The sequence below is a fragment of the Plasmodium yoelii genome, assembly GCF_900002385.2.
Source record: "Plasmodium yoelii strain 17X genome assembly, chromosome: 12".
Lineage (NCBI taxonomy): Eukaryota > Apicomplexa > Aconoidasida > Haemosporida > Plasmodiidae > Plasmodium > Plasmodium yoelii.
The window spans coordinates 1,693,733-1,719,766 of NC_036184.2; the positions used below are offsets into that span (position 1 = coordinate 1,693,733).

Sequence of the window (26,034 nt, forward strand, 5' to 3'; positions counted from 1 at the left end):
AAAAATTGTAAATATTTTAGAAAAAACGAATATTTTTATAGGAAAATAAGCTACCACACATAATATATTATTTTTCAATATAATATAATATAATATAAAATAAAATAAAATAATATAATATAAAATAAACGGTTTGAAATTATTCTTATTACCACGGTTGTTTTATTTTGTTCACATATCTATATATGTATTTATGTATGAATGTGAGGAATTTTAGCCCGTGAAATAAATTTAATATGCCTTATTGGTTTCATGGTATTTTATTACATTGATTATTGTAACCTTTTATTCTTCTATTTCAGTGTGCGCATAATATAAATTGTAATTGCTTAAATAATTATCACATTTTTTAAAGCTTATTATATAAGCAGGAGAAACATTTATGTCGGTTATTTATGTCGGCTATTATGTCGGCTATTATGTCGGTTATTATGTCGATTATTTATGCCGGTTATTTATGTCGGCTATTTATTTATTAATTCGACTGTCTTTTATTTTAACAAGCACAAAAGAGACTTTTTCATGATAAAGGCAAAATATGCACACGTTTTATTAAGTCCCCAAAAAATATTATTAAACATTTCGTGTGAAGAAAAAAAGTAAAAAATATTATTGTTATAATTTTCACTAATAATTATTGCTTTTTTATTTTATTATATTTTTTAGTAATATGCTTCCTATATGATATATTACTATACCTATTTTTTCATACAATGGAAAAAAATATTATTAAAATACACATTAAAGAAAAATGCGTAAATAGTAGATATTATATCACTTATTGGTATATGTATCATTTTTTGTTTTAATGTTTTTTTTTTTTTTTTTTTCTTTAATTATATTTTTTTCCCTAAAGACTATTTTATGTATATATTTAAGTGTATATAATATATAAATTATGCCTAAAACTTATTATATATCATTTAAAATTTCAATAACACATGTGCATATTATATCAATAATAATAGCAACATAAAGGAACAGACAGTATAATTAATGGAATATGCACATTTAATTTTATAAAAGCAAACAAATATTTATAGTTAATAGGCATTTATTAAATTTTTGCATTATGCAATAATATAAGTAATAATGGTTTGCCTAGATATTCATATGGAAATGTGAAAATGTGAAAATGTGGAAATGCATAAATGTGGAAATGCGGAAATGTGGAAATGTGGAAATGTATACATGTGGAAATATACTTTGCGCTTTCACACTTATAGCTTTATATTATGTTTATACTTTTACATTGCATGTTTATAGTTTTACATTTATATTGATGCGAATGGAATGTCATCATGGGAAATATAATGAAAATGCTAAGGAATATGTTATATAGACATTTTAAAAATAAGGATGAGATATATTTTTCTATAAAAAAATGCTTAAAGGTAGTTGTTTAATATTTTATTTATTTCTAAAAAAATATATACCTTTATTATATCTGTAATGCTATTATTTTACTATTTTATATAATTTTTTTTGGCATACTATTAAAGAGTATGATCATTGGAAAATATAAAAAAAAAAAAACAAAAAATTGCAATTGCACAATAATTTATATGTAAATGATAGTATATGTTGATATAAGTTACACTCGCATAATTATTTAAGCCAATAAAAATATTGTAAATTTGGATCATTTATAAGTATCACATTTTATAAATAATAAACATAAAAAAAAATATGTATTAGTTTGTTTATCAAAATATGTAAACTATATAATGAAAAAAAATAATTATATAGCTATGCAATATTAAATATATTTAAAAAAGCATTATTAATTTTTATAGTGTTCATTCTTTTTTATATTAATGTATTTTTTTTTTTTAATTTATTTTATTCCCCAAAATATATATTTATATTATTAATATATGCACAAATAAAAAAATAATATTAATAATATAAATATAATTGCGTTCTATTTCCTGTATTTAAATCTTTTATATATATTTTTATAGTATGCATAATATACTTAGAACAGAAAATTGCACGATGATAGTTTTTTATGTTTCATATAAACACAATTTTGATTTAAATTTTGAATGGTTATTTATATTTCTTAATTTTAATAGAATACTTATTATAAAGAAATTGATGCTAAGTTTCATATATTTATTTATGTTTAAAGAAATAATTTATATAATTAAATAAAAGAAATTCTAAATTTATTTATATTTAACCCCAAAATTCGTTGAATTATGATAATTACATTATATGACAAAAATATATAAACAAAAAAAGCTATCGTATGTACAATATTAGTGATAGCACACTTTATATAATATATTTTGTTGTGTTCTCAATATATAACTAATATATTTCCATATTAATTTTTTTGATAATAAAATTAATATACAAAGCATTAGTTTATTTTATGACATTTTGGCATAGAACATTTTTATAGTTTATAAGATATATGTAGATTTGAACTTTTTTTTATAATTATATTGTTATTATTGTATAATTGTTATTGATGCAATTTTTTATTATTATTATATCACTCTTTTATTATTATTATATCACTCTTTATTATTATTATTATTATTATGTCATTCTTTTATTATTATTATATCATTCTTTTATTGTTAGTATGTATTAATATATTTTATTATTTCCTTATTTTAAAATTCATATTTTGATTTTAAAATGAATATATCTTTTCTAATATAATTTATATAATATATCGTATGGATATAATATAGAAAGAGTTAGGCACATTGAAAACACAAGCAACGTGAGCTAGCCCATAATATATAGATATATGGTTATAAATGTTTCGATATTTGTAGGTTTCTTTATATATATATATACATGCATACATACATGCATACATACATATATACATACATATATACATAGCTATTTTTAACGTTGTAATGAATATATATAATACTATTTATTATTATATTTATAGTGTATGATTTTTTTATAGCATTGTTTTTTTAATTTTGTGTTATATTTAATGATTTTAGTCTGTATATATATATTTTGTAATTTCAATTTTATTTATTACAACATACTATTCAATAATATAACGACAATTAACTATATAAATGAAGTGAACAAAATGGATTTATAAATAATATATATGCTTATGTATATACCTTTCTTTCTTTTTTTTTTTTTTTTTTTTTTTTTTTGATATTTTTCCCTTTTAAATTAATTGGATAACAGGTTCGCTTAAACTGACTATATTATATATATGGGCTGGTTTACATATATGCTTATATATGTTTTGCGATTTACTATTTTCCATTTTTCCAATTCGGCATTCGTGTTCTTATTATTTAATTAACAGTTTTTTTTTTTTTTTTTTTTTTTTTTTTTATTTTAATGAAATATTCGATATATTTTCAAACAGTGACTAATTTGTAGTATGCGTTCAAAAATTAATTAATTAATTATGCATGTGTGTGTACTATTATATATGCATGGATGTTTGTTATATGGTTAATCAAGCGCACATATATTTATGTATATATATTATATATATTTATATATATTATATATTATATGTATATACATATTAGCTTTCGAATTATATATATAATATTTTAAGCACGTTTGAATGAAAAAACAAATTTTTAAGTAAGGTTCATTATCGATTTCGAAAAATAAGTGGTAGAATATATTGTAGCAACATTGGTGCGTAGGTATATGTTAACTATTAAGTTGGAATACAAATTTGTTACATATAAATAAATTACATGGTGAAATTGTATTTCAAGTATTATTAACATATATATATAGAAGTAAACAAGTCTGAACAATAAATATATAATCACAAAAATGCATCAAGACAACTCGATGAGAAGAGCAATAAATCAATCACGAAATGGTGGTAGTGATTCATGTGATATTAATAATGATCGAGAACATGATAATATAAATAGAAATAGTTATATTAATAATTTTCATATTGAAAATATAAATAGTGATAAAAATGAACAATCATATATATATTGCTCTGATAGAGCACAAGTTACAGATTCAATTTTAGGAAATAGAAAATATACACATGAAGAAAATATAAATTCAACCGAAATGTTTTCAAGAACTAATTATGAATATAGTAATAAAAATAATGTAGATATAGAAATGTATAATATTAGTAATAACAATTTTTACAATGGAAATAATAACGGTCATAGTAATGATATTATAGATTATATAAATAATAATAATGTAAATAAAGATCTTAGTAATACATCAAATAATGCTGATATCAATACGTATATTAAAAAATTAACTTCGAATCAATCAACTGCATATTGTGATGGAAAAGGTTATAATGAGTCAGCAAATGGAAGTAATTTTGATATAAATTTTAGAGATGTTATAAAAAATAATAATAATAAAAATTATAAAAATAATAATCATGTACCTGATGATATGTTAGAATTAGGTGATAGATCTTTTGATAGTTCCTTTTATATCCATAATAATGTTGAAGAAATTGACACTGAAAGATCAAATAGATTATCTTTTATGAGTAAATTAAAAATGTATTTTAACTATTTTGGGCCAGGATGGATTGTTGCTATTGCTTATTTAGACCCTGGTAATATATGTGGTAATTTAAATGTTGGGTTAATAAGATCTGATGATTTTATTAATGTAAATAGTTCAGTAAAAGATTATACAGGATATAGATTATTGTGGGTATTAGTATATGGGCATATACTTGGTTTTATTTTTCACACATTATCAATGAAATTAGGACATATAACAGGTTTAGATCTAGCAGCATTATGTAGAAAAGAATTTAGTAGTAAATTTTCATATTTTTTATATATATGTGTGCAAATAGCTATTTGGGGAGCCCATTTACAAGCTATTATAGGTGTGTTTGTGGCTATTAATTTGATTTTAGGTATTCCTGTTAAAATAGCAATTCTTTATACATTGATAGAAGCATTTGCATACAGTTTTTTAGAAAATAAAAGTTTAGATTTGTTAGAAAAAGTATTAAGTTTACTTATAGGTATATTAGTTTGTTGCTTTATGTTTAATGTTTTTATGACCCCAATAAATTTTCAAGAAGTAGCTTCAAGTATATTATATCCAAGAATACCAAAAGGAAAATTATTAGACACTATGGGATTATTAGGAAGTGTAATATCAGCACATATATTTTATTTACATTCAAATTTAACTTCCAAAAAAAAACCAGTAATATATAATGATAGAATGGTAAAAAGATATAATAAGTTGGGAACAATCGAATCGGGAGGATCTTTACTTGTATCCTGTATTACAAATTGTATAATTGTTTTAACATTTGCTGAAGTAAATATTAGTGGTGATGATAGAAAAGCTGATTATAATCTTTTTAATGCATATGATGTTATGAAAAAATATTTTGGGAAAACATCGATGTATATATGGTCATTTGGTTTATTAAGTAGTGGAAATAATGCAAGCTTTATGTGTGAATATGCATCAAAATCTGTTTTTGAAGGGTTTTTAAATAAAAATGTTAATCCATTTTTTCGAGTTATATTTTCCCGAATAATTCTTTTTATAATGCTTTATGCATATGTATCCTATGATAAATATACTATTGATCAGTTATCAAATTTTATAAATGTTGTTCAGATTTTGTTACTTCCATTAGCAATTATACCATTATACAGATTCTCTATACATAAAAATGTTTTGGGAAAGTTTGCTATTAAAGGAGCATTTAAATATCTTGTTTTTGTACTTGTTATTTCTATTATTGTTGCAAATTTTTTACTAACTTTATTTGATTTTCTACAATATGCGCCTAGTAATTTATACGTTATATTTATATTCATATCTTCAATATTTTATTTATTATTCATCATATATTTTTTTAACATGCCAATTACAAAAACATATTACAAAGATAGTTAGTGTATTCTTCGCTAGTGTAGCTATGTATTTCATGTTTTGTAATTTCGCATTTTTTTATTACCCATTATATCACAGGTTTATTGTTCACTATTCATTTATTCATTTATTCATTCATTTATCCATTCATTTATTCATTCATTTATTTATTCATTTATTCATTCATTTATTCATTCATTTATTCATTTATTTATTCATTTATGCGCACACCTTTATCATAGGTGATTTCCGATTTACATTGCATTGATATATTATTGCGTTAATGATGAAATATATTTATTCACCTTATTTCTTCGTTTCCATAAATTTCTTTGTTATTATTTATTTTCCTATAATTTCTTATATTTTCCTATATTTTCTTATATTTTCCTATATTTTCTTATATTTTCCAATCTTTAAATTTTGACGTAAATTACACATTATATATGATGCATATATATTACATTATTACTATGAATGAAATAATGTGGCGAGAAGCGATGCCCATCGTTTTATTTATTATTATGCTTAGTATATTTTTTTTTTTTTATAAATCCACGATATTTTTTAAATATTTTTATTTTTATATATATTTTTCTTTTTATTTTTATTTTTCTTTTTATATTTATTTTTCTTTTTCTTTTTATTTTTCTTTTTATTTTTCTTTTTATTTTTCTTTTTAATTTTAATTTTAAATATTCTCGAAAATTTAGTAATGATATATTGTGTTGTAAGAATAAATATTATTTTTCTCTATTTAAATTCATGCATATTTTCATTATTTTTTTGCTATTTTTATTTTTTTTTTGTTTTTTTCAATATCTTTATTAATTTCAATGAAATAAATTGAGTAAAAATCCTCACAAAATCTAAGGAATGAAACTAGTTTCAATTCTTTTTATAAACTTATATAAATAAAAATGTAAATTATTATACAAATAAGCCTACAGTATATTTTGTATATTATCCCCATAAATCAATTTGTTCTATAGGATATTTACAATTTTGAGAAATTGTTATAACATATTAATATGAGCAATTCAATTCGTTACAAAAAAAAAGTTATATTTTTATATATACATTTATCACATGTAGATAAAACAACATGTCTTTATAGTATATTCATAAAAATGTGCCAGTCAAAATATGCCAGTAAAATATGGCAGTAAAAATGTGCCACTAAAATGTGCCAGGAAAAATGTGCCAGTCAAAATATGGCAGTAAAATACACCATAAAAACAATGAATGTGTATAAAAAAATACGTACATTCTTACAAATTAATAACCTTTCATTTTATAAAAAAAAATGTAACTATAAATAAGATAATAAGTCGGTGTTCTCATCTGATGGTTTTTCAAAGTTGTCAAATTCATCTTTATCACCTGTCAAATCGCTACGATTGTTATTAGCAGCATGATGATGGTGATTATGATGATGGTGATTATGATGATGGTGATTATGATGGTGATGATTATTATTGTGATAGTTTTTTATATGGTCATATTTACAACAATGATCTAAATTTTTTTCTTTTAAAAGCTTGTGGGACGCATAGTTTGTACTTAATAAAAAAGTAGCTCCTAACAATGCCAAAGGAATATGGAGGGTTTCAATAATATCATTTATATTATCGTTGCTAAATTCAATATGTGCATGCGATATTATAAATAATGTCATTCCAGTTAAGGCAGACATAAGCAAAGGAACATTTCTTAATTTGTAAAAATTGATAATTGTGGTTAAGGTAATTATTGGCATCATAAAAAATAATGCTACCTAAGAATTGAATTATAAACAAAATATTAGCATTTATTATTATTCAAAAATATAAAAAAAAAAAAAAATAATATAAAGGTAGGTAGACATAAAATAATGTATATCCTAATTTACCTTTTCCATAAATATATGCCATGAATCATGACCATGATGATCTATGGAAACATTTCCATGGATAGCATTTTCGGTATTTAAGGTGCTAATACTATTACTGTTAAAAAAATAATGCTTTACAAGACTAAAAAATGACAATAAAATTGTAAGGACGGGTATTAAAACACAGTCAATTAAACATAGTAAGCTTGCTATCGATGATATTTTATTCAAATCTACGTTGATATATGAATATATTCTGTGAACAAATAGGAAAAGAAATTTAATTATTTGTATAATTTCAAAACAACATGAATTAAAATGATTAAAAAAAATTAAAATATTTCATCACATAAAACTAGGTTAAGGCTTGCATGGTACTATATATTCCAATTTTATGATGCATTTTTTTTATTTTTTTATTTTTTTATTTTTTTATTTTTTTTTTTTTTTTTTTTTTTTTTTACCTCATAAACTGTTTCTTCATTGTAGCAAAGCTATATTTGCAAACATATCTTATATAGGTCAAATAAATTTTCCTTTTTCATCTATAATATAAAAAAAGGTCTCATAAGTTGGTAAAGCCAATATTGTTAAAATTATTCAAAGTTTTAATATTTTTTCATAAAGGTATGTATATATATATTTCATCATGATTATATTTTGGAGAATATCTTATGCTTATTTTTATTTAACTAAAAATAGGTTGCACTATCAATTTTTGCCCATTTGTTGTAAGGAATTTAAACATACATATATACTATATACATACATGCATACTATATACATACATGCATACTATATACATACATATATACTATATACATACATATATACTATATACATACATACATGCATACATATATATTGTAACATGTTCGTGCATTTCGATGTTAATTCTTTATTTTTTATGGAATGCATTAAAAAGGAAAACAAAGCAAATAATCCACAACAATGCAGCAAAACAAATTAAAAAAAAATATAAAGATATTCAAAAATTATAAAAAAAAAAAATAAATGTTTATAAATAATAATTTTCCGCTTTTTAACAGTATTTTATATATTAGGTATTATCCTAAATAGTAGACTTTATACTTTATGAGTATATTGTATTTTTATTTTTTTGTCACATTTATAATATATGCACTATATTAATAATAATTATTATATTTATATAAAACTTATTAAATAATCTCATATCCAATTTAAATTTATCTTTTTTATGATTATAAATAATGTCCATTATTTTTTAATGTCTCTAATTTATGAAATGCATAATTTGTGTTTATTCAAAATATAATATTTAATTTTAATTAAATTGTGAAAAAATTATTTTATAAATTGGTTTTGTATGATAATGGTGTAATAAATAAGTTAATGTCTACCCGTTAAAAATAATGATGATGAATTTTTTAATCGTATAATTCTTAAAAATAATGATGATGAATTTTTTAATCGTATAATTCTTAAAAATAATGATGATGAATAATTCTTATGAATAATTCTTAAAAATAATTCTTATAAATATAACCTATGCAATATCTTGTCGATATGAAAATAAATTCACTACATTGGTTGTTTTCCTTATAAGGATATACATATGAAAATTGTATGTGTGCATATATATTTTTTCCTGAATTGTAGATTTGCAATTAGCAAAAAATAGCATATAGACAACACAATAATGGCATGCAATATATGCCTACACAATACATTAAAGTGTGTATAAATATCAAAATGCCTTTGTATATTTATTTTTTTCCTTTATTTTTTTAAATATTATATTACTATATAAAAAAATAAAATAATTATTCGGTTATCCCCCTTTATATGTACATATGCTTATATTGGAAAATATAATATTTGTAAGCCCAACAAATAAAACTATTCCAATGCATTTTACCTAAACATTTTACCTAAACATGTTTTACATTTTTTAAATATATTAAAAAGATATATCCAAAGAAACAATGTAAAAGCTAATAACCGAATATCTATATTGCTAATTACTATATATAGGAATATATGTTCATATGTATAAATTGTTAAAATTGACTTCCTATACCCCCCAAAAAAAATAATAATTTAATTATCATTATTTTCCATAAAAAAGAAAACCATTTTAATAGTTATATAAGGATAGCTAAGCGTACACCCCAAATAAAAATTGTAATAAATAAAATAGTAATAATAAAAGTGGTAATAATAAAAGTGGTAATAATAAAAGTGGTGATAATAAAAGTGGTGATAATAAAAGTGGTAATATATATAATATTTAATTTATAAAATACAAATGCTTGAGGAAAAAACAGGTTATCCATAATATACTTTTATTTATTGTTAAACATGGTATATGTTTTAAAATTTGGCTAGTATAATTTCTTTGCATAATTTTTAATAAATGCACACAATTTTGTACTATTTTTTATGTGTATAATATTTCCTAATAAATTAAATACTATGGTGATATGCACATTATGTAGATATCCCTCCCTCCATATTTAACATCCCTTGTATATATTACCAAAAAATACCCAATATAAAATATTTACAAATAGTGATTAACATTTTAACAATTCCATTAAAGGTTAATTCCTATATATATATATATATATTGTACAATTTAAATACAAAATGATTGTGTGAAAAATAAATACGAGCAATAAAAAATGGCTAGCACACAATACTGTACATAAATCATTCATAAGTAAAATAACAATTATTAATAAAAAAAAAAAAAAAAAAAAAAAAAAAAAAAAAAAAAAAAAAACTATAATATATATAATACAATACAATACAATACAATATAAATAATTGTAAAATTAATATACAATAAATTATGCAATATTTAAATATAGGAATGGTGCTTATTTTATTATATATACGCATTATTACATTTGTATCATAAATATTTAAAGTAGCTATTTAATTTAAATAGGGTGTTAAAATATATTGAATTTAAATTGGGATATAGGCAACGCCCTCTATGCGCTTATTAATCAAAAAGATAAGGGGATACAATGCATATATATATGATGTTAAAAAAAAAAAAAATAATAGCATGAATATATTATTACTATATTTTTTTTAATGGATGGTAGCATTTGGCTCATTTTAATGTACATATATGAAATCATTTTATAGTGCTCTTTATTCGAGTATGTATTAAAAAAAAAAAATGTATGTTATATTATATATATAATTATAGTATATATTATTATATACATATAATAAGTGATGGAAATAAAAGAAAAATGTATTTTTATAGAAGAGAAATTATATAAGGAACCGAAAAATATAAACAAGCCCAATGGAAAAAAAAGTATGCGGGTAATTTTTATTACCATTTTTTTTAATTATATTATTTTTTTATGCAATTGTTACGTAGAATGTGCTTTTATCTGTGTTTTTTTATTTTTTTTTCTGACACCGTTTATTTTATTTAGTTATAATAATAGTATATACCCTTTAATTATTTTTTTTTTTTATTATATATAATATGTAGATATTTTTTACATATGTACATATATATTATATGTTTATATATATAATTATCAATATTTTATTCTTATTTTACATAATTTTATATAAATATAAAAAATAATATATTCATCATTATATTATATTTTATTTTTGTATATATAAATTATTTTTCTATCTTTTGTATTTTTGGATATTTACATTTTTTTTTATTTATGTATATATTTTATATTTTTATATCCATAAACTGCCTTGCATTTAATTTTTATAATTTCTATAATTGTGCTTGTTAAATATATTCTACTTTCATATCTTCATTTATATAAAGAAATAAAGATATATATATATATATATTTTTTTTTTTTTTTTTTTTTTTTTATTCTTATTTCCCATCTTAACTATATATATAATATTATATATTTTTTGTTTATTTTTCATAACATTTTTTATCTTTTAAAAAAATAAGAGTAAAAAAATATATATATGTATATATAATTGGGGAATATTATGCAATGTAAAATATATATTTGTTCATAATTAAAGAATAAGATTATATGGTATGTATATATGCATGAATATATTTTTGTAATAAAGAGAAAACATTGAAGAGAAGGTATAGGTAACCTTATAAATTCACAATATATTTTACAGAATCATATTTGCCAAAGAAAAAAATATTTAGAAGTATCCGCATGCATATGTCGCTATATATAAAGCCATATCATTACTACAATAAAAACGAAATTGCAAAAAAAATAAAGTTGGAAAAAAATAAAGATAATTTATGAAAACAAGTAAGGAAAAAGATTTTCCAAAATTGAAGAAGAAAAATATAGTGCTGTCGGATTGATATGCACATATGCATATTAAATGTATCACCATATGATCACATATCAAGTAATATTGTATAAAAGTTTGACGCACACACTAACCTTACGAAGCTGTAGGTTGATTTAGACTTTTCTTTTCTTTTTCTTTTTATCTCTCTCTCTCTTTCTCTCTTTCTCTCTCCTTCTACATTTTTATAATACCTCTTTAGAAAATTGTCAAAATGGAAAAAATTGTGGAAATTATCGAAGGATTAAGTAATCCTGATAGTCGTATACGAACTGAATGCGAAAATACCTTAAATTATTACAAAAAAAATGATTTAAATAATACAGTATTATCAATTTTGAAATTATTAAAAAGCCACAAAAATAGCCAAGTAAGATTACAATGTGCAATATTAATACGTAATTTATTTCGAGGATATATCAAATCTTCAACTGATGATATAATGGATAAAGATAAAACTGAGAATAATTCAGTATTAAATAGTGAAGAAGAAAATTATTGGGATTTATTATCTAACAATTTAAAAAATATTGTTAAATCTGAACTTATTAGTAATATAGGTATTGAAACTGATAAAATGGTAAGAAGCAATTTATGTAGTAATATAATTGATCTTTCATCAAAATTGCTTTTAAATAATGAATGGCCAGAATTATTGTCTGTTACTTTTGAATTTTGTAACTCAAATAATAATAATGATGTATTAATAAGTGGGTATAAAATATTAGGAGGCATATTAAATTGTATACCCGATGAATTACATGGTAAAAATGAAATTATATCTTCAATTTGTATGAAAGGACTAAATTCACCAAGCGTACAAGTTCGAAGTGAATGTATTAATTTAATTTCATGTATTGTTGAAGATAATAATTCTCCATTAATTAAATGTGTGCAACCATGTATTCCTTTAATTTTACAATCTTTAAGTTTAATGGTTAAAAATAGTGTTTCGGATGTTGCTGTTTTAGATGAATGTGAAAAAGTTTTGCAATCAATAGGAAAAATGATAGATTATAATGCTAAATTTTTTTCTAAATATATTTCGAATTTATGTGATATCTTATTTGATATATGTATGAAAAATGAAAATGAATTAAACTATGATTTTGATAATAGTCTAAAATCATTAAGTATTGAAGCACTTATAACTATACCAGAAAGAAGACCAAAAACAGCTTTATCAGTTCCTCATTTTTTAGAAAAAATTATTAATGTATCATTATTATTTATGCTTGATATTAATAATGATTGTTTTAATGAATGGATGAATTCTCTAAAAGAAAGTAAAGATGAAAATCAAGAATTGTATGATATTGGTGAGGAATCATTAGATAGAGTTGGTAAAGCATATAGTGAATTATCAGATGGTCCTGAATTTATTCATATATTATATAATAAAGTATCTGAATATTTAATGAAAAATACATGGGAACATAAATATGTTGCAATAATGGCTATAGCACAAACTATTGAATATTTACCAGAAGAAGAAATAGAAGAACAGTTAGAAAATGTAATCAAAATGTTATTACAAGTTTTATTAGATCAAGATGTTAGAGTTAGATATGCTGCATGTCAAGCAATTGGTCAAATATCTTTAGATCATCAACCTTATGTTCAAAAAGAATATCCAAGACAAATTATTACATCATTAATTTCAACTATGAATGATGTTCATTTAAGAGTACAATCTCATGCAACAGCTGCATTTGTAAATTTTGCTGAAGAATTAGAAAAAAGTGCATTATTACCATTTTCTGATATGATTATAGAAATTCTTTTACAAAAATTAAATACTACAAATTATTTATTAGTTCGTGAGCAAGCAGTTACAGCTATAGCAGTTATTGCTGGTGTAATTGAAGAAGATTTCTTAAAATATTACCCAACTGTGGTTCCATTAATGAAAGAAATTATACAAAAAGCTGTATCTGAAGAAGAAAGAACATGTAGAGGTAAAGCAATTGAATGTATATCAATAATAGGTTTATCTGTTGGAAAAGAAGTATTTATTGAAGATGCAAAAGAATGTATGAGTGCATTATTACAAATAAGTAGCACAAAAATGGATCCAGATGATACAGTAAAAGAATATATTCAAGAAGCAATTGGACGTATCTGTCGTGCCTTAGGAAATGATTTTTATCCATATCTTAGTAGCATAGTACCAACTATTTTATCTCTTCTTTCTATATCACCAACACCATTAATTGATGATGATGATGATTTAACTATTACGATGGTTTCTAATGGACAATATGTAGGATTAAAAACTTCTTTATTAGAAGATCAAGAAAAGGCTCTTGATTTATTAATTATTATTATAGAAGTGTTAAAAGAAAATTATAAAGAATATATAGAAGCTACAGCTAGTGCTATATTACCTATGCTTGATTACGAATTATCTGATGAAATAAAACAGAAAGCTTTATCAGCTATTAGTGAATTAATTGAAGCAGCAAGAATCATATCTGATCAAACAGATAATAATAAATCTATGTTATTAGCTATACTTACAACATCTTCTGAAAAAGTATTAAAAAGTTTATCAGATACAAAATTAGATGATAATTATGAATATGTATTAGATATAATGATTATTGAATCTAATGGTTTATATATGTGTTTACAAAAAGCTGGTGCTAATATATTACCTAACAATACATTAAAAATGTTTTTTAATGAAATATTTAAATTATTACAATATTCAACAGATAGAAGAGTTATTTATAATCAAAAAAAAAATAATGAAGATGTTGATGATGATGAATTATTAATTATAGATAGAGAAGAAGAATTAGAACAAACTTATCGAACAAACTTATTAGATATATTAGGAGTATTAATAAAACATCATACAAATCAATTCTTAAGTACATGTTGTGATATATGTATTACATTTATAAATAATTATTTAAATTCACCACATGCAGAAGATATTGCATTGGCTTTATATGTTTGTGATGATTTATTAGAATTTTTACAAGATAATAGTGTTTGTTTATGGGAATATTTTATGAACCCATTATTATTAAATATTAACCATTCAGATAATAAAGTTAAGCAAGCAGCTTGTTATGGTGTTATACAAGCAAATAAAATAGAAGCATTTGGAAAATATGCAAATTTAGCCATAGAGTATATATTAAAACTATTACATCAAACTCCTCCAAATAAAAAACCAAAAGAATATATATCTGCTATTGATAATGCTGTAGCTGCATTAGGTGATGTTGTTTTGATGCATACATCTAAATTTAATAATGTAGAAGAATTAATTAAGTTGTGGTTAAATAATTTACCAATTAAAGAAGATGAATCAGAAGGAAGGCGAGTACATAAAAACTTAATTGATTTAGTTTCTCAAAATCATCCACTTTTATTTGGAAAAGATAATTCTAATATTGGAAAAATTATCGAAATATTCTTATCAATATATGAAACAGAATTTTCTGATTCAGATTGTAACAAAAAAATTGTATCCTTAATAAGTTCTTTAGATCAATCTTACTTAAGCAACTTGGCTTCCTCATCTCTCACTAACAAACAATCCAAAAAATTGAACCACATTATGAACGCCTCTCGAAAATAATGTTCTTTCAAAGATCAAAAGTGCTAGCCAACATTAAGTATATCATGTAGGCTATATATATCATAAAAAAAAAAAAAAAAAAAATATTGTGTAATATAATGTAATATTTTTAATTTTAATGAATATATAAAAATTGTAAAAATTGTAAAAATAAAAAAAAAATTATATATATTCATACAATTAATAAACCAGTGTGAAAAGTTGTCATTTTAAATGGAATACAAAAATTTATATTGTATTGACTAAGTGTGTACGTACGCATATGTGGATATTCCCATATATATTCCCATATATATATAAATATAAATATATAGTGAATATATAGTGAATAGTGAATATATAGTGAAAATATAATGAATATATACTGAATACGTGTGTAGGAAAGTGAGTTATACATGCCCCCTAGCTTTTGTATTGGGCCAGATACAGTATACGTTATATAAATAATAGTAAGAATAAAATTAAAGAAAAATAAAATGCAAATTTTGTGCATAATAATACGCATGGTATAGTTTTAAAAAATATAGTTATGAGCACATTTATGCATTTTTATTACAAATTTTTTTATTTATTCATTAAATGCGTAGTTTAATCACGATATTGTTGTATTTCCTTCGCTTCATTTAATTTTTTTCTTTTTCTTTTTATATATATTTCATAATTATATTACTAAAATAAAATGTTCCAATTTATGTATGTACATATATATTGCCTATGTATGTATACACAAATTGCATATAATTTATATGCATAAAATGCGTAGTATTTAAAATTTAATATTGATCTATTATATACACATTTTTATTTTGTGAAGATTTATTATTATTTATTTACTTTTGCATATATAATATTAAATTTATATCATATATATATATATATTAAAAACATTAATCTTAGTAATAAATAGTTTTATAAAGCTATTTTTTTATATTTTTTTTTTCTTTTTCCAACGTGAGTTGTATAATTGTTCCATTATAACATCGGAAAAAAAATTGTATAATTAAAAACGTATGGTCATCTTTAATTATTAATAAAAAAAAATATCCTAAGTATTTTCTTTTTGTTATAGAAATACTGAGAATATATATAGGCAATAGAGTTATAAAAATTGTTCAAATATTATATTGCTAATTATTTAATAATTTTTTTCTTAAAAATAATGAATATTATAATAAATTTTTTTTATGTCTTAAAACGGGAAGGAAGGAGAAATGATCAAGTTGAAAAAGTCGGGTGTAAAAAATAATTGGTAAAAAATAATTGGTAAAAAATAATTGGTAAAAAATAAATTGGTAAAAAATAAATTGGTATAAATTATATATATATGTAATTATTATTATTTGAGCCTTTTAAGTATTAATGCTTAAATTTGAAGAATTGTTATTTTTAATGCCTTTGCGAATTGTGTATAAATTGGTACATTTTTAGGCCGTGCTTTTCACGTGATTTTATTTTGCCGTGCTTTTTTTTGCTTTACTTTTTTTGCCTTGCTTTTTTTGCCTTGCTTTTTTTTCGACTTGATTCTCTCCGTTCTGTTGATGTTCCGTTACAGCCACGATTGCGTAGGGACGTTATTCATTTGCTATTTCGTTTCGTTCAAATTTTCGCTATTTTTCTATGCTATTTTTTATTTTTCATTTTTCATTTTTCATTTTTCGCAAATGAGTTAATAAAAATGGAAATGAGAGAGCGAACCCCAAAAAGTATAAAAGAGAAAAAAAATTACGAGGATATAATTTCTTCACAATATGATGGAAGTAAAAAAAAAACAGTTTCTTCAAGAAAAATAAATAAAAATAGTGATAAAAAAAAAGCAAAGATTAGTCAAAAAAACAACATTGAAAATGATATAGAAATTAGGAACAATTCTGTATATAACGATAAAATAGTAAATAATAATATCCCCAATCAAATTAAAACTAACAAAAAAATAAAAAATAAAATACACCATGAATCAGCAGAAAATACCAAAAATTATGATGATGATGATGATATAAAAAATTCATGCAACGATTCTCAAAAAAATGATAACAATATTTTATCAATATCAAGCCAATTAAATTATAGTAAAAGTGGTGAAGAAAATAATTCTCTAAATAATCAGGGCTATAAAAGAGGAAGAAGAAAAACAAAACAACATAAAGATGATTTTTTTTGTTATTATGATGAAATAGAAAATGAAGAAGAGGAAATATCAAGTGAAGAATATGAATCAGAGCAAGGAAAAAAAAATAAAAAAACACCAAATGAAAAAAAAAAACAAAATAATGATTCTATAAGTAACAAATTTAATGATTTTATAAAAAAAGAAAATGATATATATGATTATAATTTAGACTTATTTTATTTTTTGAGTAATTTTAAAACAAAACAAGACAATACGCAAAACTTAAATAAGTTGGTACTTTTTATACTACACGAAATTGATGGGAAACAAATTTTAGACAATAATAATAATGTTGAAAATAAAATGAATAAAACGAAAAAAACGAATAAACCTTTTGTTAACATAAAGGAAAATATCGATATAGAATATATAACGAATCACGATAAAAAAGATATAAGAAATGTATTTTTTTTTGAAAATATTAAAATAAATTATAACGATACAAATGCGGTTATTTCCCCATTTAAAAGTTCTTTGGTTGTTGATAATAATGTAGCTAATATTTCGTCGCAAAAAAAAAAAAAAACACCAAATGAAAAAAAAAAAAAAAATGAAAAAAAAAAGCAAAATATTAATGGCATAGCTCGACGTGGTGATGATATGGATGTACAAAACAGTTCGTTCAAAATTATAAAAATAAAAATACCAGAATATGAAGATTTGCCGATGTATATAAATATTAACGAAAATAATGTCAAAATAAATTTTGAGATAATATGTTTTTTATATTTTCTATTGATTTGCAATTATTTATCTAGGGACAATAAACCCAACAAAGAATTGGATAGTCATAATAATTCTTTTGATTTAATTGATATATTTTCTAATATTGAAAAAAATTCGGAATATTATTTTAGTGGCGAAAAAAATATTTTTTTAAGTTTGTGTGCTCCTGTGGTTTATCTAGATTTGACTATTAACATTAATTTAGTAAATTGTTTTGAAACATGTTTACAAAATTGTGATAATATAAATAATGATGAATTAAATAAATATGATCAAAATAAATTACCACTTGATATTTATCAAGAAGAAAATATAAAAATAAAAAATTTACAACAATTAATAAATATATTTTTATTAAAATGTAGAAACATATTTAATGGATGTCTATTGGCTATTAGTATTTGCAGTTATTTAAACACTTGTATATTTTCAAGAAAATTTAATAAAAGTAGAAATTTTTTATTTATTTATTTTGTTTCACAATTTATGAATTCTAGTTATTTATTTGATATAATTGAAGTAGAAAATGTTTGTAAAAAAGCAGAATGGATAAAACTTAATACTATCTCACAAGGAGTATCAAAAAAAACAAATTATGATTCTAATATTTCACAAAAAGATGAATATACACATCTATTGATGTGTCTAGTAGGACATGAAATTATAATATATGGAATTTCGAAATGTGATTATTTTGTGCAGTTATACTATTCTGTTAAGGATCAAAATGGGATCCCCAAAAATGGCAAAAATGATGATGATAATGATGATGATAATGATGATGACAATGATAAAGATAATGATAGTGATAAAGATAATGGCAATGGCAAAGATGGTGGTAGCATGAGTAAAAAATATATAGAAAGCAAACTTAAGCAAACCAAATTTAAAAAATTATTTTCATATAAAAATGATGATATAATAAACGATTTTTCATATTCTATATACATAAAAAATAACCAAAGATATATAAAATTAGTTATCTGTTGTAACAATATGAATATAAAAATAATAGATATATTTTTAAAAAAAAATAAAAATGAATACGATATTAATAATTTTATACAAAAAATGGAAACAACAAATATGAAGTTTGATAATTGTAATTCCAGTTTGTCATATTTTTTTCCTTTTAAAAATGTTACTCAATTTGAATTAAAAAAAAAAAAAAAAATTTCAAATTCTAATAAAAATAAAATAACATATGAACCTATTCTCAACAAATCGAACAATACAATGTCTTATTTAAATAATGAATATACAGAAAAAAATGTTAAATATAATATTACTAAATATTCTTATTATGATGTATATACTATGGAAGATATATTGCATATAAAACATGGAATAATCACATTATGCTCATTTTATCCATGTATAAATTCATTTATTTTATGCATAAGTATAAAAGAAGGTGATGTTATAGTTATAGATATACGAAATAATAATGAACTTTTTTATTTTAAAAGAAAAACAGAAACTATATCACATTTAAAGTGGAATAAAAATAGTTATATTTCTTTTGGGCAAGATAAAGGATGCATAATATATTTATTTGAAAATAAATATTTTTTAAATATAGACAAAATATGGAACAATATTATTGAAACTATATGTACACATAATTGTATAATTAGTGATAATTATTTTTTTACATATGATGATGGTACTATAATAAAAGGAAAAATAAAAATTAATTCAAATAAAATAAAACATGATGAAATAATCTCATGGAATATAATATCAAATTTTTCTATAGACCCACAAATTATTTTAAATATTTCATCATCTAACAATAATCAAATTGATACACCTTCTTTCATATTACTATATGAATATTTATGTGGATTGCAACATATTTTAAAAACTGAAATTAGAATCAAAAAATCGGAAAATTATGATCCCGCTACGAGTCGAAAAGTTGTTGCATTGGCTCCAAAAGCGTTAGAAAAAAAAAAAAAAAAAAAAAATAAAAATAAAAATAAAATATATATACATACATACATACATACTTTAACCATTCTAGCGATTTCAAAATACCTATGTGTGTTAGCATATTTGTTAATATGAACAAAATGTTTCTTATTTTTCTTATTTTTCTTATTTTTCTTATTTTTCTTATTTTTCTTACTTTTCTTATTTTTCTTATTTTTTATAGAATTTCCTTTTCATATACTGATAATGGCTATATGACAGCATATGGAAACACTTGTGGATTAATTCACATTTTTTTTGGGAAAATAGATACCCCATCAGTTATTTAGTAAAGCTATCTCATATTTTTTTTAAACTCCGATATGTATTTTTCTATTATATTGTTACACCTTTTACACTATTTTAACACCTTATTTTTACACCATTTTGTTTTTGTTCTTGTTTTTGCTTTTGTTTTTGCTTTTGCCCTTTTTAAGTTTCGCAACGATAAAAATTAGTGAAATAACAGTTTCCAATCAATATAATAAACATTGAAAAATTAATACAAATATAAGCAGTGTAAGCAGTGTAAGAAAATGATTATTTTTGTATAACGCTTTATAGTTAATTTTTTTAAGTCTATAAATTCTTAATTACAATATTATTCGAATAAAAGTAGTAAATTACTAAAAATAATGTCAATTTACAAATTCTTCATATAAATATAAAAATGAATTTATATGTACATGTATATTAATTTATTCCATTAGGAATATAATGAATAAATTTATATAAAAAAAAAAAAAAAATATATATCACATGTGCACTTACACACAGCGTATATATATAGTTTCTACAAAAATGAATATCATAATGGAATATTGAGAATGGTGATACGTTATATAATTCAACGTCTTTTCATATATTATTTATCAATGTTAATGTAAGAAATTACGAATATATAGTTATATTGATTTTAGAATAAATTTATAATTTAAAAATTATATTCAAACTCTATACTTCTACATTTATCGTTTTTCCAGTACCCATAAGATACTTTTTTTTACTTGACATATTAGAACATGATTCAGCACACATTGCAACAAAATAAACCACCAAATAAATACAAAGATAAAGATTTTCCTTTGTTATTGGTATTTCTGATACGTAATATCCTGAAAAAGAAGAAGCATAAATAGGATGTAAATAAAGCATAAACATGGCGTAAATAAAGCATAAACATGGCGTAAATAAAGCATAAACATGGCATAATAAGCACAAATAATGACTTAAAACCGCATAATTTTAAAAAAATCACAAAAATCGCTTCAAAATAAATGAGCATGCACACAAACCCAGTACTAACACTTAACACTTTTGACATATATATAATACATGATTTGCTATTTTTATAAATTGTTCTATATTTTATTTTTTTTTCTTACCATAACAAATATAAAGTTGTTGCATAAAAAGCATAAAGGCATAAGTAGATAAAAAACATCCTAAAAGGCCTATAAAAATTGAAAGATATGTAAATGATATTTATAATTATATTATTATTATAATAGCTAATAAGGAAAAATGGTTTTATATTTTATTCTGTCTAGACATAATTTTATAATTTTTTTTTAACCTTTTAAATTAGTTGCTATTTTATTTTTTGTTGAACCAAATATATTTAATAATAAATATGAAAAACTTAACAAAATAAAATTTGAAAATTCGACATATGGAGTGTCTAACATATATTTCTTCAAATTTGTTAATATCATATCATTTTGATTAATTTTCGATAATTGATAAAGTATTAAAAGTAGTCCTCCTAAGGATGATATAACTTTATGTAATGTGGTATAAATTCCCATTGTTATAGATAGCTAAAAAGGTCAGAAAAAAATGTGAAAATGTGACAATATTTATGAACAGTCATGCAAATTTGTACACATGTGCATATATATAAAATAGGTCTAAACTTTTTTTGGAACATTTAAAATGCATGATACTTCTTACAATTTGACTCACTTTTTAATTAAATTTGATCACACAAATGGTAGAAATTGGATATAGCTGCTTAGTTCGCTTATTAGTTTGCTGTTTAGCTTGCTTATTAGTTTGCTGCTTAGCTTGCTTATTCGTTCTTTAATTAATTACAAATTGGGAGTATACGTTATTAAGCAATATAAATTTATTTAACAATTTCAAGGTATTGTAGAGATATTAAAAATGCATATACATATATGTGAATTATGATTTATACAATGCTCTAATAACTAAACATATGTAATAAGCAATGTCAAATGTATAGCATGTCAAATAATTAAGCCATATAATACTTTATTTTTTTTATTTAATATTTTTATATTTTAATAATATGTTTTAACATACAAATACACAAAAACAATGTTACAAATTAATAAATATAAAATTGTTATACAATACCAGACTGAAACAATGGGAATAAGTTGAATAAAAAATAAAAAAACACAATAAAAAATAAAAAAAACACAATAAAAAATAAAAAAAAACACAATAAATAATTTTAAGCAAATATTGTAAACATTAAATATATATATGTATGAATTTCTATAAATAAATGAATGCGTACAAATAAATAGTTGGGCTATTTGTGTGTGTTAAGCATACGCAATATAAATAAGAACAAAACCGTAATCTTGAATTATCTTAAATAAGCAGCATTTTATAGCAAATAAGGCATGTAAAATATTAATAAAACACAAAAAAATAAATATAAAAATTCAATAAATATATATACATGTGTAATATCATGGTGCATAAACCACATAGAAAATATACACGCATGTATGCATTATATTTATACATATTTATACATATTTATGCATATTTATACATATGTACATGTGATTATATGGATATATATTAGTTATAGGAACAATAATTAAAATTTCATTAAGTCTATTAAAATAAGACTAAAAAATATCATAAATTTGAACAAATATATATTTTGTGTTTTTCTTATTTTGCTTATTTTGTCATATTAACCATACATTGCACAATACATGCTTTGAAATGTGACTAAACCGAAGAATTAAAAATAAATAATTCTTATGTTTAAGTTTGTATCTATAAAAGGTATTGTTTTAAGTTTTATGGTAAAAATCAAATACATGTATAAAAAAAAAAAATTAAAAATGAAAAAAGAAAAAACAAAAAGGAAAAAACAAAATTGAATCAAAAAAAATGAATCAAAAAAAATGTAAATAATATGCATGCATGTGATATTCTCTTTGCAGATACTACATGGAATACACCAATGTGTGTAGTGTATACAACCTCAAATTTTATAATAATTATTAATTGGTTTTTTAAAATATTAAGTACATACATATACACATTTAAGGTTTATATTTTTAATATTTATTTTGCTTGTAGGAATAGGAAACAAATACATGATGTTTATCATTTATTTATACATAGGGCTTGAATTTGACTACACCAATTTATATGTTTTTTTTTGTTTTTTTTTGTTTTTTTTTTTATTTTATTTTTTTTTTTGATGATTTTGGAAAAAAATAAAAAATTGGACAAATTTAATGATAATAAATGATTAAGAATAGCAGGAAAATTATTCTTCATCCATACCATAAAAATATTGTTGCAATTCTAAAATCATATTTTCGGCTTTTTTTCTCCTTTCTGAATCATTATTACATTTTTTATTTTCAATTTTAGCTAACTTAATTTTTTCAACGATTTGATTAAAATTTTCCATGAATTTATCATCTTTTCTATCATGTGTATCGCTATTATTCTTTTTTTCAGATTGGTCATTTTTTTTTTGATTTTCATTTTTCTCCAATTTTTCTTCTGAATTTTTTGAGCTTTCTTTTTGTTCGTTATTTTTTAATTCGAGTGATTTTTCTTTACTCAATGAAATATCTTGGCTTTTGTCATTTTTTTTTGTATTTTCATTATTTGGAATGTTTATTTTTCCGTTTTTTAATTGTAACCCTTTCCACATATGACAATGCAAAGCTTCAATAAATCTTTCAGCATCATTGTCATAAAATTCATCAATTTTATTTATTTTTTTTTTATTTTGATTTATAATTTTATTATTTGCATCGAAATTTTGGTTATCAGTATTGTTAGATTCATATTCTATATACAAACATTCAATAAAATATTCTGTACAAAATTGGAGTATTTGGTTTTCATTTTTTTGTAATAACAATGGAAAAATAGCAATTTTAACTCCTATATCTTTATATAAATTAGAAAAATCAAAATCATCATTTTTTATCATTTTCCCACTTTTTGTGTCTTTTATATATTCATTACATTTTGCTTCCAAATTTATAAATGGATTATTATTTATTATTTTTTTACTATCTTCATTAAATTTGTTAAATAAAAAAATAATACCTTCACAATTTAATTTTAAATTTTTATATTTATTATGATCACTAAAAAGGTTATTGTTAATTATTTTTTTTTTTATTGAATCGTCATTTTGTTTTTCATTTAAGCTATATGGAATACATGATAATATTATAACTTGTGCTTGATAATATTTATTAACAATTTCTATTTTTGCTTCTTTTTTAAAAATAAAATCTGTTAAATTATCATCTGTACCTTCTTTATTCTCACATAAAACTTGATCCCATTCTTCATCATTATAATGTTCTATAACTTCGAATTGTGTTAATAAATATTTTACGAAATTTTGAATTTTGTCTTTATTATGTGATAATATTACTATATATGGAAAATTTTCCATTTTTTATTTTCTCTTTCTTAAAAATTGTATATATTTTACACCTTATATATATAAAGATATATCATAATTATTATTAAATAAACAAAATTAGAATTAAAATGAGTTGAGGTAAAATATATTCCTCTCTTCACATATTACTTACTCGCTAGTGGCAATACAATATTTATATAAAGGATATCAAAAAAATATATAAATAAGATATTTTATTTTAAGCTTTTTAAATGATAATAAAATAATATACATGATACTTGTAGATAATGAAAGTGTATCCGTTTTTATTTTTAAATTAGAAAACCGTTTTTTTCGTTTTTTTTTTTATAATTTCCATATCTTAAAAAATTATTTTTCATACATAAGATGTTGAAACTTGGTCGTCATTTTTTTATAAAAAATAGCTTTTCTAATGTTGAAATAGTGTGAAATATTTTTATTTTTTTTTTTTTATTTTTTTTTTTTAAATATATTAATTCTAATACCTCCAAAAAAATAGCTAGTTTTGTTCTCCTCAAATTTATTAATTTTAGAAAAAAAATTACTTATTTATATATCATGTATAGAAGTGGGAAATAGGAAAGAAAAGGGTGTAATGATAATTTCAAGAGGCTTTCAAAATTTAATATGAATTTTTTATGAAAGAAAAAAATATATCCATATATAAAATGAATGCATGATATGAATCTGTGTTATATGGGTTGTCTCTTTAAGATTCATTATTATTTATAAATTTAATAAGAATACATCAAATAAAAGATTTTCATAAAAAAGTTTTTAAAAGTTAAATTAAAAATGGTGATATGTATAAAAAATGGTGATATGCA

The 26,034-nt window shown here is 21.3% G+C and overlaps 6 protein-coding genes across 6 annotated transcripts; 3 read left to right on the forward strand and 3 right to left on the reverse strand.

Annotated features, from left to right (window-relative positions):
* Positions 1–3,795: 3,795 nt before the first annotated feature.
* Positions 3,796–5,886, forward strand: PY17X_1241800 (divalent metal transporter, putative; the record flags this gene model as incomplete). The annotated part of the gene is made up of 1 exon (XM_719961.2): positions 3,796–5,886. The coding sequence occupies one exon, from the start codon at positions 3,796–3,798 to the stop codon at positions 5,884–5,886; it is 2,091 nt and encodes a 696-aa protein (XP_725054.2).
* A 1,288-nt stretch (positions 5,887–7,174) lies between these two features.
* PY17X_1241900 (MerC domain-containing protein, putative) lies at positions 7,175–8,219 on the reverse strand (the record flags this gene model as incomplete). The annotated part of the gene is made up of 3 exons (XM_022956889.1): positions 7,175–7,639; positions 7,754–7,991; positions 8,200–8,219. The coding sequence occupies 3 exons, from the start codon at positions 8,217–8,219 to the stop codon at positions 7,175–7,177; spliced, it is 723 nt and encodes a 240-aa protein (XP_022812725.1).
* Positions 8,220–12,263: 4,044 nt separating this feature from the next.
* Positions 12,264–15,644, forward strand: PY17X_1242000 (karyopherin beta, putative; the record flags this gene model as incomplete). Its single annotated transcript, XM_724258.1, has 1 exon — positions 12,264–15,644. The coding sequence occupies one exon, from the start codon at positions 12,264–12,266 to the stop codon at positions 15,642–15,644; it is 3,381 nt and encodes a 1,126-aa protein (XP_729351.1).
* A 1,675-nt stretch (positions 15,645–17,319) lies between these two features.
* PY17X_1242100 (uncharacterized protein) lies at positions 17,320–20,801 on the forward strand (the record flags this gene model as incomplete). The annotated part of the gene is made up of 2 exons (XM_724259.2): positions 17,320–20,480; positions 20,696–20,801. 2 exons carry the CDS (start codon positions 17,320–17,322, stop codon positions 20,799–20,801), a joined length of 3,267 nt encoding a protein of 1,088 aa, XP_729352.2.
* Positions 20,802–21,465: 664 nt separating this feature from the next.
* On the reverse strand, positions 21,466–22,319 carry PY17X_1242200 (conserved Plasmodium membrane protein, unknown function; the record flags this gene model as incomplete). Its single annotated transcript, XM_022956891.1, has 3 exons — positions 21,466–21,626; positions 21,897–21,965; positions 22,088–22,319. The coding sequence occupies 3 exons, from the start codon at positions 22,317–22,319 to the stop codon at positions 21,466–21,468; spliced, it is 462 nt and encodes a 153-aa protein (XP_022812726.1).
* Positions 22,320–24,058: 1,739 nt separating this feature from the next.
* On the reverse strand, positions 24,059–25,216 carry PY17X_1242300 (conserved Plasmodium protein, unknown function; the record flags this gene model as incomplete). The annotated part of the gene is made up of 1 exon (XM_022956892.1): positions 24,059–25,216. The coding sequence occupies one exon, from the start codon at positions 25,214–25,216 to the stop codon at positions 24,059–24,061; it is 1,158 nt and encodes a 385-aa protein (XP_022812727.1).
* Positions 25,217–26,034: the final 818 nt, after the last annotated feature.